This window comes from Oncorhynchus gorbuscha, linkage group LG10, assembly GCF_021184085.1.
Source record: "Oncorhynchus gorbuscha isolate QuinsamMale2020 ecotype Even-year linkage group LG10, OgorEven_v1.0, whole genome shotgun sequence".
Classification (NCBI taxonomy): Eukaryota; Metazoa; Chordata; class Actinopteri; order Salmoniformes; family Salmonidae; genus Oncorhynchus; species Oncorhynchus gorbuscha.
In genome coordinates this window covers 33,968,699-33,986,133 of record NC_060182.1, presented here as the reverse complement: position 1 = coordinate 33,986,133, position 17,435 = coordinate 33,968,699, and the positions used below count along the sequence as shown (strand labels likewise).

The following is a 17,435-nucleotide window of genomic DNA, read 5'->3' as shown; positions in this document are numbered from 1 at the left end:
GGGTACATTAAGGTATGATAGGCCTATAGGGTACATTAAGGTATGATAGGCCTATAGGGTACATTAAGGTATGATAGGCCTATAGGGTACATTAAGGTATGATAGGCCTATAGGGTACATTAAGGTATGATAGGCCTATAGGGTACATTAAGGTATGATAGGCCTATAGGGTACATTAAGGTATGATAGGCCTATAGGGTACATTAAGGTATGATAGGCTTACATAGTACAGTAAGGTATAATAGGCCTATAGGGTATATTATGGTCTGATAGGCCTATAGGGTATATTAAGGTCTGATAGGCCTATAGGGTATATTAAGGTATGATAGGCCTATAGGGTACATTAAGGTATGATAGGCCTACATGGAACCATAAGATGCCATATTGAGTAGAACAGCTGTGATAAATGGGCTGTTTGACAATGTGCCCGCCCACTGCCCCCAGCCACAAGTGTTGTCTATAATTCCTTATTGTGTTTTGTGACAATGGTACTGTGTGTAGGCCTCATTAGATAATGACACAAAGCTGACAAGAGTTGTTATTGAAAGTGACTAAGACTAACGGTTTATGTTGTAAGAGATCCTTGAGTTATTATATTAATACATTATACATTATACAGACATTATGCCCATTGATTCTTGAAGGATATTAAAAGCCTTATGAGTCATACATACCCTTTTATAACCCCAAATCTGAGGTTGTATGACATCATTGTTTGTTGTTTTTGCATTGGCATTTGTAAACAAACAAAGTATAACAAAGTATAGGTTCAAGACACGTTTAGAATTACAGTATCATGACAATTTCATGGACTTTCAGTCCTTTCATGCACAGCAATGAATGCAAACTTTCTCAGCTCCCCCTTACTCCTTTTACAAAACAAAGTCACGGGGTCAGCCGTTTACAATTACAGATTGGGAACAACCAAAACGACGTTTTGCATGGCCAATATTTTACCTTTTCCTGCCATGTCGCAGTTCAAAACCACGATATGCCTTCAGCTTCAGGGAAAGAGCCACCATCAAATAGTTTTGCAAGTTGCAGAGTTTGACTGACAACCAATGTTGAAATTGGCTGTGCACCGCGTATTGGAAAACAAAAAAACGTATGGAGAGTTAGCAAGCCATTTCACAATCCGTGTCAGTGCTCCACACCGATAATTGGTCCATCCTTGTCGAATTATTTCTACAGCAATTACTCATGAAATCTGATATTTGTATTTATTGCTCCAATGCGGCAACATTTTTCTTTACCATGTAAGCACAGATAAAAATGTCCAAATAATAGTAATAAACTCGTCCCCACACACTCTGCAGGTTGCTAACGATCTGCTGTAGTCAGCCTTGAACTCAGGATTAGAGTAATTGAGCCGTTTAAAGGGATGACCGTGAAATCTTTTAAAGGGAGGGTGGAGGGAACGTAGAGGAACTTCTGGTCAGTGTGGTCCATGGATATGATTTATAAAATTCTTTAAAAATGGCGACAACTAGACCATCTTGCGCCAAGTCCTTTTGGACGCATTTTCAGCACCATGGACAGCAAGCGATCAGTCAAGGACAGACGGACAAGTGGTGCAGGAGAGTTGCTGCAGTGCACACCTTGTGGGGTTTACTTTTCTCGTAAATGTCATCTAAACATTTACCGACGGTAACGTCTATTGGACGTCCTCAGTTATATATACTTGTTTTACAGTACATTACAGTAAAGTACACACACAGTACAGTAAAGAAATTTATAGTACAGTACTGTACAGTACAGTAGAGCACAGTAGACTACAGTAAAGTGAAGAAATGTAGTGTACTGTATTGTACCTTAATTGAATCTAATGTACTCCATTCTTCTGAACTAAACTGTACTGTACTCTACTGAATTCAACTATATTGTACTGTACTGCACTCTACTGAATAAAACTATACTCTACTGTAATGTACTGTACCATACCGTACTCTACGTACTGTACTGTGATGTTCAAACGTGTGAAAGATAACCTAGAAGTCTAGGATTGTTCAGACTTGGATCTGGTTTATTCTGACCAAATGTGTACATGTTTGGGTGGGTAGAGCTCATTAAAATAAATTACCCAGCATGCTGTGCAAGTCTTCTTCTTTTTTTAAATATTTACATTTTGGTCATTCAGCAGACACTCTTATCAGTACGAATGTAAACAAAACAAAATACATTACACAAGATGGGATCTCTTTGTGTTGGTAAAATGAATTATGGGAGAAATGGCAATGGAAATGCTTTTATGCACAAATATTGATAAAATAACCATCATATCGAAGTAAACTGGGACTCACATGATGACATGTTGTGTGGTCCTCCAACTCATTTGTATATTTTATCATTAATAACATTAGCATGCTGCACAGAATATTTGGGTCCCTCCGTGCTTGCCTCTGCTGACCTCTGCTGGTGCATGTTTTCAGTTGTTATTGTGTGACCAGGCAGGATGTACAGTCATGGCCAAAAGTTTTGAGAATGACACAAATATTAATTTTCCCAAAGTCTGCTGCCTCAGTTTGTATGATGACAATTTGCATAAACTCCAGAATATTATGAAGAGTGATCAGATGAATTGCAATTAACTTCATAGTCCCTCTTTGCCATGCAAATGAACTGAACCACCCCCAAAAAAACATTTCCACTGCATTTCAGCCCTGACACAAAAGGACCAGCTGACATCATGTCAGTGATTATGTCGTTAACACAGGTGTGAGTGTTGACGAAGACAAGGCTGGAGATCACTCTGTCATGCTGATTGAGTTCAAATAACAGATTGGAAGGTTCAAAAGGAGGGTGGTGCCTGGAATCATTATTATTCCTCTGTTAACCATGGTTACCTGCAAGGAAACAAGTGCCGTCATCCTTGCTTTGCAAAAAAGGGCTTCACATGCAAGGATATTGCTGCCAGTAAGATTGCACCTAAATCAACAATTTATCGGATCATCAAGAACTTCAAGGAGAGCGGTTCAATTGTTGTGAAGAAGGCTTCATGGCGCCCAAGAAAGTCCAGAAAGTGCCAGGACCGTCTCCTAAAGTTTATTTAGCTGTGGGATCGGGGCACCACCAGTACAGAGCTTGCTCAGGAATGGCAGCAGGCATCTGCACGCACAGTGAGGCAAACACTTTTGGAGGATGGCCTGGTATCAAGAAGGGCAGCAAAGAAGCCACTTCTCTCCAGGAAAAACATCAGAGACAGACTGATATTCTGCAAAAGGTACAGGGATTGGACTGATGAGGACTGGGGTAAAGTCAATTTCTCTGATGAATCCCCTTTCCGATTGTTTGGGGCATCCAGAAAAAAGCTTGTCCGGAGAAGACAAGGTGAGCGCTACCATCAGTCCTGTGTCATGCCAACAGTAAAGCATCCTAAGACCATTCATGTGTGGGGTTGCTTCTCAGCCAAGGGAGTGGGCTCACTCACAATTATGCCTAAGAACACAGCCATGAATAATGAATGGTACCAACACATCCTCCGAGAGCAACTTCTCCCAACCATCCAGGAACAGTTTGGTGATGATCAATGCCTTTTCCAGCATGTTGGAGCACCTTGCCATAAGGCAAAAGTGAAAATGAAGTGGCTCGGGGAACAAAACATTGATATTTTGGGTCCATGGCCAGGAAACTCTCCAGACCTTAATCCCATTGAGAACTTGTGGTCAATACTCAAGAGGCAGGTGGACAAACAAAACCCCACAAATTCTGACAAACTCCAAGCATTGATTATGCAAGAATGGGCTGCCATCAGTCAGGATGAGGCCCAGAAGCTAATTGACAGCATGCCAGGGTGGATTGCAGAGGTCTTGAAAAAGAAGGGACAACACTGCAAATATTGACTCTTTGCATCAACTTCATGTAATTGTCAATAAAAGCCTTTGACACTTATTAAATCCTTGTAATTATACTTCAGTATTCCATAGTAACATCTGTCAAAAATATCTAGACACTGAGGCAGCAAACTTTGTGAAAATTAATATTTGTCATTCTCAAAACCTTTGGCGATGACTGTATCTATTCTTCGAATTTGATCAAATAATTTATAATAGGCTGATTGCAGAATAACATAATGACAAGATATTGCAGATGTAAGGTATATTATTTAGTAAATTAAGTGTAAATACATGTTGACAGCATTGTAAAAAAAGCACACATTAAGTCCATAGAAGGCAATGATCAAAGAAATATAAAATATTCTCAATTGAATAGAATTCTAAACAATGAAGGCAGACTGACATTAATGTTCTTGGCACCAAATAATGTGTGGACAGAGGCATAAATAATCCCGGTAAACATTCTTGGAATAATAAAATCATAGAAGTAGAATTAATTATATTTCTATTCAAAGCATACAGATGATCCACTGTTGCCCTTCCATCCCAAAACACATTTAAACTTTCAACTGCATTAAATTGCAAAACCCAACAATAGTAGAAGATGTACAATAACACAAAAAGCAGTGTGGTCAGGAGTCACAGAGTAGTGACTCATCAAACACCTTCAGGTTTCTATGTAAAATCATTTTTTGTAACCATAACACTGGCGTTAAATTGCATTTTAAAAACCATCTTATTGTAGCACTTACAACACACGTCTGTTAGGAGGCCACGTTTACTTCTCAGCGCAGATTTTCAGCGCACAATGTCTTTTTTTTGTTGTCTTTTTCTGACGATACAATGTAAACTCTATATCAGGAACTTGTCAAGGGGTGCAAAATGACTTACATCGCGGTGGAAGAACCCACATCAGTTAGTGTGTGTATTACATAGGCCAAATAGATTCCACAGAATTTACAATCTGTTACAACACCTTTGTGACACTGAGAAATCATAACAATCATTGCACCTTTGCTTTACTTCCCTCCTCTCTTCCTCTACTTTTCGTGCACTCTCAGTATGAGAGGCCTCATTCCATTTAAGTCTCTGGCACCTACCCCTGTGATTACATATCTGGGCAGGACAGGATATATGATGGAGTTTAGCTTCATCACCATATTGCTTCATCCATTCCTTTCAGATTTGGGCATACCAAAGGAGCAAGAGGCAAGAGACTGAAATAGAACAGGGCACATATCTCCTTTTTTCCTCCTCTCCTCCCACTCTAAGATCCAGCTTCCTGTTCCTGTCCTAGTGACTCCAATAGGAGCCCCATAGGTGTTCTCTTCAAACCAATGCTCTCCAGCTTGTTCTCCAACTTGTTCTTGAGGCTCCGCATTCTAACAGAGGCGTGGATCAATATCACTGTAACAGCGGTAGAGGGAAAGAGAAAATAGAATAGAAGTCAGGGGTATAACAAATGGAGAGGGGGAGAGAGAGATGTATATATTTACATTGTGGCAACACGAATGGGGAGAGGTGAAAGAGAGAATAAATACTAACATAAGATGGGGAAGGCTATGCCAAATAGGAAGACGGCCACTCCCCCAAGCACTGTGAGGAAGAGGTAGCTGGCCCCCAGAATGGCACCCAGGGCCAGGGCCGGGTGGTTCCGGCGGAACCGTCTGATGGGGGCCTGGTTCTCTGCTGCCCATACAAACCCCATGAATATCAATGTCACAACTGTGGCCCCCAAGAAGAGGTTGAAGGGCTGGAAATAACTGTCAGACCAGGAGGGATATAGAGATGGCTGATGTTAGTTGACTTTTCTCTATAGGTTATAACTCATTATGTCCCATTGGACCATGAATCCAATACAATGGCGATTAGCTAATATATGATTATGGAACATGGACCCATCACACACCCATATCCACAGAATGTGTGATGACTCGTACTACAATACAAAAGCAGCTAACAAAAGCAGCTGTGCTTGCATTCAGAAAACGACCACGTCAGAAACTTACCCTACTATTCCCAGGATGGTCAAAAACGAGACGAAATAGTTGGACTGGTAATAAAGCAAGTTGTTTATGATCCGATTGTTCCATCTCTCCAGATTACGAATATCTGGCACGGCGAACTGAGCCGAGCTCAAAACAAAATCATCTAAGGTTCGGATAGGCGGCGGCTGCACGTCCATTTTTTCCATGTTCAATCAAATAACAGACCACATCTCCCATAATTCAAAGCATGGTAGGGGGCGTGTTCGGTTTGCGGACTTGCTTAGGATAATCAACTGCCCCCATATTGCTGCGTACTTGATTGCATCAGAGGGGATGGATAATAAGCCATACAGAATCAACAATTTAATTATTTTTTCCAGTCAATTACACTGCTAACACTTATTTTTCTGCATCATAAATAAATTAAAATCAACAAATATGGTACAGCATTCTATACATTACATGTCACATGTTTTGAATGACAAAATAATATCTAATTGTGTCAAGAACCTTCTCCATCTCAAGTTTTATGACCATAATAACAAATAAAGAGATGGAGTAGGAAAGTGCTCTGGTTCAACAAAGTGGATAGACATTATAGTGCTTAGGCTTTGGAAATGTGTGGGAATGCAAATGTGTGGGAATGCATGGCATAGTAGCAATAAAGGGAGCGAGGTAAACAGCGGAGCAGAACACATGAGCATATGGACACGGCCTTCCATTCCTGCCTTCTGAGTTTGCAAATGGAATCAAAAGATAAGTGTTTTTGTGATGTGACCCTGAATCCCTACCGTTATAATAAGCCTCACGGTTATGAAAGCTGCCATGAGGAGAGGAAATGGAATGATACTGCAGTTCTCCTCCCTGAGTGCATTACATTTTACAAGCAAAATCAATTACATCAGTTTTGAACAACATTGATTTTGTCACCCCTGACACTCAATTCTAATCCTAAATACAGTCATTACATACTCGCACATACCTGTATTAATGCCTATTCATGTTTAGCTACCCATTCTATTTCTGTAACTGCAGTTATTCAGCACCAAAAGTCTTAGTCACCACAAAATGCTGGTTTTGTGCATAAATTAATCTGATAAAAGGTGGGTATAATTCAGGACCAGTCAGAAGGAACAGTAGTGAACCAGTATACACAAACATATTCAAATAACCTGTAATCTACCCCTGAGGAATAATAATAATAAAGTGCATCTATGTTCTTATGACCGTTGGTAGGATGGAGGCTGGTTCAGGGTGAGGTTGCTTACACCAGTGAGGTCAGGTTTCAGAGCACCCCTCTCCTCTCTAGTCTGAGATTGTCAGTCACAGTACGCAGGGCTGTAGCTAGGCCCGGCAGCTCCATGGAACCTACTGGGACCCAGTCTGCTGTTGGCTGGCATCCTTAGGAGGAAGCTGGCTGGGGTCATCCACAAAGGGACTCGCTGGATATGAGAAATAACCATATTTCAACTGTGGTAGTTACTCCTGTGTGGGGGTTTTCAGAAGAATACAACTAGGGTTGTGACATTCATTCAATTCCCAACTAAATGTACAGTACCAGTCCAAAGTTTGGAAACACCTACTCATTCAAGGGTTTTTCTTTATTTGTACTATTTTCTACATTGTAGAATAATGGTGAAGACATTGTTACGATGAAATAACACATATGGAATCATTTAGTAACCAAAAAGGTGTTAAACAAAAATATTTCATATTTGAGATTCTTCAAAGTAACCACCCTTTGCCTTTATGACAGCTTTGCACACTCTTGGCATTCTCTCAACCAGCTTCATGAGAAATGCTTTTCCAACAGTCTTGAAGAAGTTCCCACATATGCTAAGCACTTGTTGGCTGCTTTTCCTTCACTCTGAAGGTCGGGTGATTGTGGAGGCCAGGTCATCTGATGCAGCACTCCATCACTCTGCTTCTTGGTCAAATAGCCCTTACACAGCCTGGAGGTGTGTTGGGTCAAACCAGATGGGATGGCGTATCGCTGCAGAATGCTGTGTAGCAATGCTGGTTAAGTATGCCATGAATTCTAAATAAATCAGTGACAGTGTCACCAGAAAAGCACCATAACACCTCCTCCTCCATGCTTAATGGTGGTTAACCACACATGCGGAGATCATCCACTCACCTACTCTGCATCTCACAAAAACATGGCGGTTGGAACCAAAAATCTAAAATTTGGACTCATCAGACCAAAGGACAGATTTACACCGGTCTAATGTCCATTGCTTGTATTTCTTGGCCCAAACAATTCTCTTCTTTTTATTGGTGTCCTTTAGTAGTGGTTTCTTTGCAGCAATTCGACTATGAAGGCCTGATTCACGCAGTCTCCTCTGAACAGTTGATGTTGAGATGGGTCTGTTACTTGAACTCTGTGAAGCATTTATTTGGACTGCAATCTGAGGTGCAGTTAACTCTAATGAACTTATCCTCTGCCGCAGAGGTAACTCTGGTCCTCATGAGAGCCAGTTTCATCATAGCGCTTGATGGTTTTTGCAACTGCACTTAAGAAACGTTTAAAGTTCTTGAAATGTTCCGTATTGACTGACCTTCATGTCTTAAAGTAACGATGGACTGTCATTTCTCTTTGCTTATATGAGCTGTTCTTGCCATAATATAGACTTGGTCTTTTACCAAATATGACTATCTTCTGTAAATTCCAACAATTAACTTTTAACAAGGCACACCTGTTAATTGAAATGCATTCCAGATGACTACCCCATGAAGCTGGTTGAGAGAATGCCAAGAGTGTGCAAAGCAAAGGGTGACTACTTTAAATAATCTCAAATATAAAATATGTTTTGATTTGTTTAACACTTTTTTGGTTACTACATGATTCCATGTGTTATTTCACTATTATTCTACTATGTAGAAATTAGTAAAAATAAAGAAAAGCCCTGGAATGAGTAGGTGTGTCCAAAACGTTTGACTGACCTGACTGCACTGTTTATTTGACTGCATACAGAGTTCAGTCAAATCAGGCTTCTTCAGCGGTTCCAGGGCTGTCTCTAAACATTACTTACGGTTCTGAAACTGCTGTGCGGTGTATCTGGTGAGAAGGATCCCAAAGCCCTCGATCAAGGCCAACAGGATGCCCCCCATCATGGCCGACCCCACCATAGCCAAAGGCCCACCTAAGGAGGGCACAAAGCCAACAGTCAAGCCCTTGAGCTAATCTAACTTTGTTGGGTGGGTGGGGCAAGATGTTCAGGCAGGGGGTGGGAATCAGGATGGCCTCAGATCAGAGGGTCTTGAAAAAAAAGATGAAATATACGAAATCTGTTACATCTAGAATAAATGTATTGTCAAATTAATGTTTGTCTCAACACTCACTGCGTGCAGCCAGGACTGCCCCAGTCATCGCCCCACTAGTTATAGAGTTCCAGGGGTCCTCTTTCCCTCGAATACGGACCAGGCCACAGTCGATTGTAGAGAAAAGTCCACCCCAAACAGCAAAGCTACCTGCAGGAACATCACACACACCGTTAGTGAAATATAGGGCTTACACTAGTACTGTATAACGTGTAACCGACAGTTATGGATAAAGACCATCATGAAAATAAAATAACCATCATAACCAGATGACTGACGACGGGATGGCCGGCATTCGTGATGATGAATGGTGTTTGTACTGTGTGCAGTACAAGAGAGAACTACTGTAAAGACAGTGACCCTTACCGCCGATCTGTGTAGCTCTTAATCTCACAGCATTGGCGCTACCTTTTAGTCTGTGCCGAAAGCCCTGTGCAGAGACGGAGACATTTCTTTTTCGATCACTGTTCTTATATTGATCTTAAAATATCTTTCATAAGCTAAGAGAGAGTCTTTCAAACTCACCACAGGAGCATTCTGAAAGCCCTTGACTGACTGGAACACCCCTCCGCCGATGGCCCCCATGGTGAACGCACCACCACAGTCATCTACTATTCTCCAGGGACTGAGAAGTGTGTGTAGGGGCCATGAGTAAACAAACCACAATAAAGATATTAACGAGAAACCACTTGTCTATCTATGCATAAATATGTAGGCCTATTACTGGTATATAAACGATTTACCTAATATACTGTAGCGACCCGCTTGGACAGTTATGTGCCTGTGTTCTAATGTGTGGTTATCAGGGCACGTTTATCAGTTTGATCTGGGTTTGGCGGATCCAGCATACCAGTCCCCTTTGCTATCTGCCAATCAAAGGAATACCTGGAATGTTTCAGTGCCAGGCATCCTTGTGGTTGGTGGAACAGCAGAGGGCAAACAGTAGCCTGTGTGAGTTCTGGTTAATAAAACGTTCAATTTGAAAATGCGATCCTCTGTTGTGGACATTCTTTCATGTATGATCTATCAAGGTATTTACAATACTATAACCATCTACCTAATACTAGTAATATTAGTTTGTACCTAAAACTTCCACATCCTTAGATAGCTAACGATAACTTACTGCTAGCGGACTAAACGCCACTCCATGGTGAAGGAACTTCGTCAAAAACTTCCTTCACCATGGATGGAGTGGAGTTTAGTCTGCTAGTTAGCTATAATTCAACCATCATTTGCGTAATGACTCGGACATAAATAGCATAATAACCATTATGGTAAAGCAGAAAAGTATGTTGGCTAAAGAGAGATAGCACCAATATTGACAACTGTCTACTTAATTGTCTGTCTGAAATGTACTTCACCAAGGTTCACGGGCATATTCTTCCATGTTTGTTGTTGCTGTCCGTGCTATGACGACATATTTCTGAGACTAATGCCACGATCGAAACAACTGAGAACTGGGAAAATCGGAATTACGACTTCAGGGCGTTCAAAACAACTGGGAACTCGGAAAAAAACGAGCTCCGATTGGGAAAAATCAATTTGAACGGTCATTCAACTCGGAATTCTAACTCAGGAACTCGGGACTCTTTCTAGAGCTTCGACTTTCAGACCTGAAGAGCACTGACGTCATGATTTGACCTCGTATGTTTCCGAATTCCCCGCGGTTTTGAAAGCGGCAACCGATTCCCTCCCCCAACTAACGACGCAATCATTGTGCGCTTGGGCTGTGTGCTGGATAGATTTCGCTCCACATCTGAACTAAAGTAAGGACATATTTGGATGCAAGTAATTATAAACTGGTATTCACATTTGATTACATTAACGTTTTCCCTATACAGCTAATTTCGATTGGCTGAAAACGTTAGTTAGCTAGCCACTAACGGCCAGACGCGAGTGAGGTAGCTAGCTACACGTTAGAAAATAGTATTTATGGCTAAGTTAGTTAGCTAGTTTGGGGCCATCGACTCAACGGGCTATAACGGTAATCGTTAATTTTCTCCCGTAGGATGCCTCTGCCCCCGGCGTTACTGGCTCGCCTAGCCAAAAGAGGGATTCTTAAGCACTCAGATCAAGGTATGGCTACAACAACAAAATTTAAAAAATTACTCACTGCAAAAATGCTAGCTAGTAGCTAAAACATTACACTTCCTGTCTCTAGATGCGGATGAGGAGATCATTGCTGAGGACTATGATGACAACAATGTAGATTATGAGGCCACTGCCCGTGAGAATTTACCTCCCAACTGGTACAAAGTATTTGACCCTATTTGGTAAGCACTCTTTCAGATTCTCCACTAAACATGTAGATTGCACAACACCTATTGAGTATGGCTAGTGGACAGCAGCTGTTATGCAGTGATTTGTTTTTTGTTGTGGACTGACTCTAAAATTACATGCATTTTGTATCCTTAGTGGTCTGCCATACTACTGGAATGTGGAATCTGACCTAGTTGCCTGGCTGTCCCCAACCGACCCCACATCTGTGATAACCAAAGCTGCCAAGAAGTCAAGGGGTAAGAACAGTCCTAGCTTGACCACCCAGTAGAGCAGAGCCTGGTTCATGTATTCAGACTCAGTATTTAGGATGGATTTGATTCTGACAATCTTGGTCTTGCTGCTGCTCCAGTTTCAACTGTTCTGCCTACGTCTATTTTAGGCTGGGTTTCTGTATAGCACTTTGACACCGGCTGGGGTAAAAAGGGCTTTATAAATGCATTTGATTGATCTTACTAACTCAAATATTCTATCTTACAAGCAGAGGTTGGGGAGGACAGAGGAGAGAGACAAATTGAGAAGCCAGACAGAGAGAGGGAGCGAGAGAGGGACAAAGATCGGGAACCAGAAATGGAGAGGGAAAGAGGGAGGAATGACGGGAGGGAAAGAGACAGGCGGATGCAGAGGAGAGAAGACTTTGCCCCCTACAGCAAGAACAAACGAGGTAAAGATTCATAACATTGCATCTCTTGCTCAAAACAAATATTGCAACCATACCCAAATCAAATGGCTTATGTACACTTGCTAACAGGTTTCTGTAAACTGTATTTTGCAGGGAGGAAGGATGAGGAGATGGACCCAATGGATCCCAGTGCTTATTCTGATGCTCCCAAGTAAGGCCACTGACCCAATCATTCATTGCTACCTTTCCTTGCATCGTGAGCTTCATGTCCATGGTCAGAAATCCCTGGCACTCTTTTTCTCCTGCCCTGTATGTAGGGCTGTGGTGGTCATCAAATTATGTCAACCAGTAACTGTCATGCAAGTAACTGCCCGTCTCACTGTATTGACCGTTAACTAACATAAACACATTTAGCATAGCCTACAAGCCACTGATCCGGACCTTTGGAACATCTACATTTTAAAAAGTGTTGTCAATCCATTTAATATAGCCTACACCATCACAATAAACCCATTATTTATTTTAGGCAGTTCTAAATAAATATTATATAAAGACAATGTAGCCTATTTCGGAAGAATAACATATTCTGAGTCATCCTTATGTTAGGCCTTGATCTGACTATGCCATATGGCTGTGGGCTACACTAGTTCATTTAGCAGGCAAGATTGCTTATACTTCCTGTGACATTATTTTATAGTAAGAACAATACAATTGAACATCGCTAAATAAAATAGAAAGGATATTTTTCCCAAAATGATTTCCGAGGGACTGCGCACATATATTGGAATTCCACATGGGAAAGGTTGCCGACTCCTCGTATAGACTATTACCGGCAACTTCTGGAGAATAATGGAAGAATCTGCAAATGTCAGCAGGAGCGAGAGGAGAATAGTTGGGTCAGGTTCTTTTAATTATTTTTTTAAACTTCTGGTTATCAAGATCTATCTAGCTCTCTGGTGCCCTCTTGAGGCATCAAACCGTAAGCTTAAAGCATCAGACGAGCTCAATACATTTAGTTGATTTTATTAAAACACGTAGGGTGTGTCTATATATAAACAAATACACTTTACAAATACCTGCAGGCACTCCGTATTGCGTTGTGCATAAGACCAGCCCTTAACTGTGGTCTATTGGCCATATACCACACACCCCCTTGCCTTATTGCTTTATTTTATAGGAAGTAACTGTAAAAGTACTACTGGTGATATATGTAATGGGGAATTGATATACACTAACAATCAAACAAACAATTCACACGATTAAGTTATCAAACAATGAATGTGCACAAATTGGCAGGAGAGAGTGCATTTTGGAGAGAGTTGTGCAACGGAGGTCAATATGACATCTGCATCGGCCATGCAGCATTTACACTAATATGGCCTCAACAAGTCAGGGCATTCATACTTCTTGCGCTTCACGGGGCAGTGCAGAGCTGTTGTCAAGGAAGTGAGTTTGTGTTTATACAGGATGTACTGCCCCCACCTACCATCAACCAATCATGTTGATGCGGTGCTATACAGTGCCCTCTGTATTGTTACAATATTAGGGAGGCGCATGGCGATGCACTACAGAGCTCTATTTGGCCTCTGGAAACTCACAATGGCGTCACAACCTCCATATGGAGCCTCCGAACACATTTTTGAATCAAGAATAAATGGGTTTTTGGTCTAAGCCTCCAATGGATTCATTCACTTAGATGGGCGCAAATATATACAGTGCATTAGGAAGGTATTCAGACCCCTTGAATTTTTCCACATTCTGTTACGTTACAGCCTTATTCTAAAATTGATTCAATTGTTGCTTTTATCTCATCAATCTACACACAATACCCCATAATGATAACGCAAAAAAATAAATTTTTGCAAATGTATAAAAAACAAACTGAAATCACATTTACATGTGATTTACATTTGGGGCGGCAGGGTTGTGGTTGGAGCGTTCAAATCCCCTAGTTAAATAAAGGTAAAATAAATAAACATAAGTATTCAGACCCTTTACTCAGTACTTTGTGGAAGCACCTTTGGCAGTGATTACAGCCTCAAGTCTTCTTGGGTATGGCACTAAAGCTTGGCACACCTGTAATTCGGGAGTTTCTCCCAAACGACAAGTGGGCTGTCATGTGCCTTTGACTGAACACTGGCTTCCAACGGGCCACTCACCATAAAGGCCTGATTGGTGGAATGCTGCAGAGATGGTTGTCCTTCCCATCTCCACAGAGGAACTCTGGAGCTCTGTCTGAGTGACCATCTGGTTCTTGGTCACTTCCCTGACCAAGGCCCTTCTTCCCCATTTGGTCAGGCGGCTAGGTCTAGGAAGAGTTTTGGTGGTTCCAAACTTCTTCCATTTAATAATGGAGGCCACTGTGTTCTTGGGGACCTTCAATGCTGCAAAAATGTTTTTGTACCCTTCCCCAGATCTGTGCCTCGACACAATCCAGTCTCGGCGCTCTAGATACAATTCCTTCAACCTTTTTTTGCTCTGACATGCACTATCAACTGTGGGACCTTATCTAGACAGGTGCCTTTCCAAATCCTCTCAAATCGATTGAATTTACCACAGGTGGACCCCAATCAAATTGTAGAAACATCTCAAGGATGATCAATGGGAAACAGGATGCACCTGCGCTCAATTTCAAGTCTCATAGCAAAGGGTCTGAATACTTAAATAAGGTTTGTTTTTCATTACCTTTGCAAAAATATCTAAAAACAAGTTTTTGCTTTGTCATGATGGGGTATTGTGTGTAGATTGAGTACTTCCTGAATGCACTGTATGTGTGGAATAATTTTTTATTTAGAATGACCTACAAAAACAATGTGTCCATCCATAGCCTGTACTTGAATGGAGAAAGCGCTTACCACAGTTACATTTGTAATATGCCAGGTAGGCCACACCTGTTGTAAAGCGGATTAATGTGCTTACTTTTAAGAATTGAGCAATAAATATAGCAGCATGAGAAAGCTTGGATCCTCTTTTTAAATGGTGGCCAGTCATTTTTTTTTTAACACGCAATTGTGTAATGACTTTGCTTACACGTCTCACTAGGCTCTGTAGGCTATGGGCTTTCCAACCCTGTTCAGGGGTCCTAGGTCTATAGGCTGCACTTAGTTATTTGGCCACTTTAGTTGTGATACAAACCTTTTCCAAACATCTATGCCTAGGCTAGCTACAAAAATGCAAAAAATACACGCTGGGAAAGTTATTGATGTTCTCACCTATCAGACTATTCTCAATTTAATATTGTCCTTACATATACTAAATGATATATGTTTGAAATTAGTTATGATTTAGAATGGTCACAAAAGGGTCCATGATAATGACACAATCAAATGTTATTGGTCACATGCAATAACATCTGCCAACCATGTGTGAGTGTAGCGAAATGCATGTGCTTCTAGTTCCGACAGTACAGTAATATCTAACAAGTAATCTAACAATTCCACAACAACTAGCTAATACACACAAATCTAAGTAAAGGGATGGAATAAGAATATATACATATAATATATGGATGAGCGATGACTGAGCGTCATAGGCAAGATGGTATAGAATATACATATGGGATGAGTAATGCAAGATACGTAAACATTATTAAAGTGACTAGTGATCCATTTATTAATGTGGCCAATGATTTCAAGTCTGTATGTAAGCAGCAGTATAGCGAATGGAGGACGATTCTCCTGCGGTTCATTTTCATGCTAGCCAGGCATTCTTCTCCGGTTGTTTTTTAAATGTATTTAACTAGGCAAGTCCGTTAAGAACAAATTCTTATTTACAATGACGGCCTAGACCGGCCAAACCCTAACGACGATGAGCCAATTGTGCGACGGCCAATCACGGCCGGTTGTGATACGGCCTGGAATCGAACCAGGTCTGTAGTGATGCCTCTAGCACTGAGATGCAGTGCCTTAGACTCGGGAGCGTAGCAATGTGCTTAATACTAGGTAAGTGGAAATATAGTGGTGTTGGAGGGCCAATTGGAGGCACTCTTTCCTCTGGTCTATTTTTTTTTATCCCAGTGCCCCAGGGCAGTGATTGGGGACATTGCCCTGTGTAGGGTGTCGTCTTACGGATGGGACATTAAACGGGTGTCCTGACTCTGTGGTCACTATAGATCCCATGCCACTTATCGTAAAAGTAGGGGTGTTAACCCCGGTGTCCTGGCTAAATTCTCAATCTGGTCTTCATACTGCACCATCATGGCCACCTAATCATCCCCAGCTTTCAATTGGCTCATTCATCCCCCCTCCTCTCCCCTGAAACTATTCCCCAGGTGGTTGCTGTCAATGAGAACGTGTTCTCAGTCAACTTACCTGCTAAAATAAGGGTTAAATAAAAAAGCCTGTGGGATCCTCTTAGTAAGAGGCCATTAACTCAGTTCTCACTCAGTTCTCATGCATAGCATATAGAAATATTGTGAAACATGGGCTATAGAAACACTTATTTCAGTCCATGCATCAACCGCTCACTCTGAATGCCAGGTCTCTCATTAAGAGTTTGATTTGATTGCATTTTCAGTGACGTCAGTGATTAGAGGGACAATGGAGCTCAGAGTACCCGGCCATTAGCAAGTTTGGTAGGCTACTAATGACCAACGGCATTCAGAGTGCAGTGTTGAAGAAGCCTAGCTACCGTGACTCAATAGTCACGTGGAAATTGAACTGCGGTCATGACTCGTAACACAGTCACCGTAACAGTCCTTCTGCATGTATCTAAAATGTATTTTTCCCCACACAGGGGCAATTGGTCCACTGGCTTGCCCAAGCGTAATGAGGCGAAGACCGGGGCGGACACCACGGCAGCAGGGCCTCTGTTCCAGCAGCGCCCGTACCCCAGCCCCGGAGCTGTACTCAGGGCCAACGCAGCCAATAAAAAGCCCCCCAGTGACGATGACGACGACTGACCACAGGGGTTCACACTCGGCAGGAAACACAACTGTGGGCTCCTTGCCTGCTACGTTTGGAATGAAGTTACCTTTCTATTCTCAGTCCATACACTACATGGAATGTGAGACCCCTGCTGACAGAGCTTATCTGGTGAGGCGGAAACAAGTTGTTTCTGCACGTGTAAATATTGCTTGCTATTTTTTTGGTATGACTGAAATTTTACCTGTAGGCTACCATTGATCATCAGATGAGTGGCATTTGCTAAATAAATGCTAAATAAATGACTTACGCTGTTTTCCCTTTTTGAAAAGAGGCTACATGTGCAATGCTATTGCAGTAAACATGGCAAATTAAGGGCATCATTCTGAATATATTAGTATTACCATATATATATGTATATCAAGTGAGTACACCCCTCACATTTTTGTAAATATGAGTATATCTTTTCATGTGACAACACTGAAGAAATGACACTTTGCTACAATGTAAAGTAGTGAGTGTACAGCTTGTA

General features: G+C 41.5%; 4 protein-coding genes across 7 annotated transcripts in view; 1 reads left to right on the top strand and 3 right to left on the bottom strand.

Moving 5' to 3' along the window:
- Nucleotides 1-1,336, bottom strand: part of LOC124045931 (voltage-dependent L-type calcium channel subunit alpha-1D-like) — a 42,829-nt gene extending 41,493 nt beyond the window's left edge. The window contains exon 1 of the mRNA XM_046365753.1: nt 958-1,336. Coding sequence (XP_046221709.1) covers nt 958-970 — 13 coding nt within the window. The 5' untranslated portion in view covers nt 971-1,336. The remainder of the gene's footprint in view (nt 1-957) is intronic.
- A 2,744-nt stretch (nt 1,337-4,080) lies between these two features.
- On the bottom strand, nt 4,081-6,153 carry LOC124045933 (PRA1 family protein 2-like). Its single transcript, XM_046365757.1, has 3 exons — nt 5,843-6,153; nt 5,379-5,596; nt 4,081-5,240 (listed from the first exon to the last, which is right to left on the bottom strand). The coding sequence occupies exons 1-3, from the start codon at nt 6,025-6,027 to the stop codon at nt 5,101-5,103; spliced, it is 543 nt and encodes a 180-aa protein (XP_046221713.1). The 5' UTR covers nt 6,028-6,153; the 3' UTR covers nt 4,081-5,100.
- An 18-nt stretch (nt 6,154-6,171) lies between these two features.
- On the bottom strand, nt 6,172-10,786 carry LOC124045934 (mitochondrial import inner membrane translocase subunit Tim17-B). 3 transcript variants are annotated; one of them, XM_046365759.1, is made up of 6 exons: nt 10,504-10,786; nt 9,668-9,767; nt 9,509-9,572; nt 9,164-9,292; nt 8,854-8,964; nt 6,172-7,306 (listed from the first exon to the last, which is right to left on the bottom strand). In XM_046365759.1, exons 1-6 carry the CDS (start codon nt 10,527-10,529, stop codon nt 7,245-7,247), a joined length of 492 nt encoding a protein of 163 aa, XP_046221715.1. In that variant the 5' UTR covers nt 10,530-10,786; the 3' UTR covers nt 6,172-7,244. The 3 variants fall into 3 exon arrangements, with proteins under 3 accessions (XP_046221715.1, XP_046221714.1, XP_046221716.1); XM_046365758.1 differs by having other exon boundaries at nt 6,172-7,263; nt 10,504-10,778; XM_046365760.1 differs by having other exon boundaries at nt 6,172-7,263; nt 10,410-10,776.
- pqbp1 (polyglutamine binding protein 1) lies at nt 10,787-17,212 on the top strand. 2 transcript variants are annotated; one of them, XM_046365755.1, is made up of 7 exons: nt 10,787-10,908; nt 11,151-11,218; nt 11,304-11,415; nt 11,558-11,658; nt 11,901-12,083; nt 12,195-12,252; nt 16,776-17,212. In XM_046365755.1, the coding sequence occupies exons 2-7, from the start codon at nt 11,152-11,154 to the stop codon at nt 16,939-16,941; spliced, it is 687 nt and encodes a 228-aa protein (XP_046221711.1). In that variant the 5' UTR covers nt 10,787-10,908; nt 11,151; the 3' UTR covers nt 16,942-17,212. The 2 variants fall into 2 exon arrangements, with proteins under 2 accessions (XP_046221711.1, XP_046221712.1); XM_046365756.1 differs by having other exon boundaries at nt 10,791-10,908; nt 11,904-12,083.
- Nucleotides 17,213-17,435: the final 223 nt, after the last annotated feature.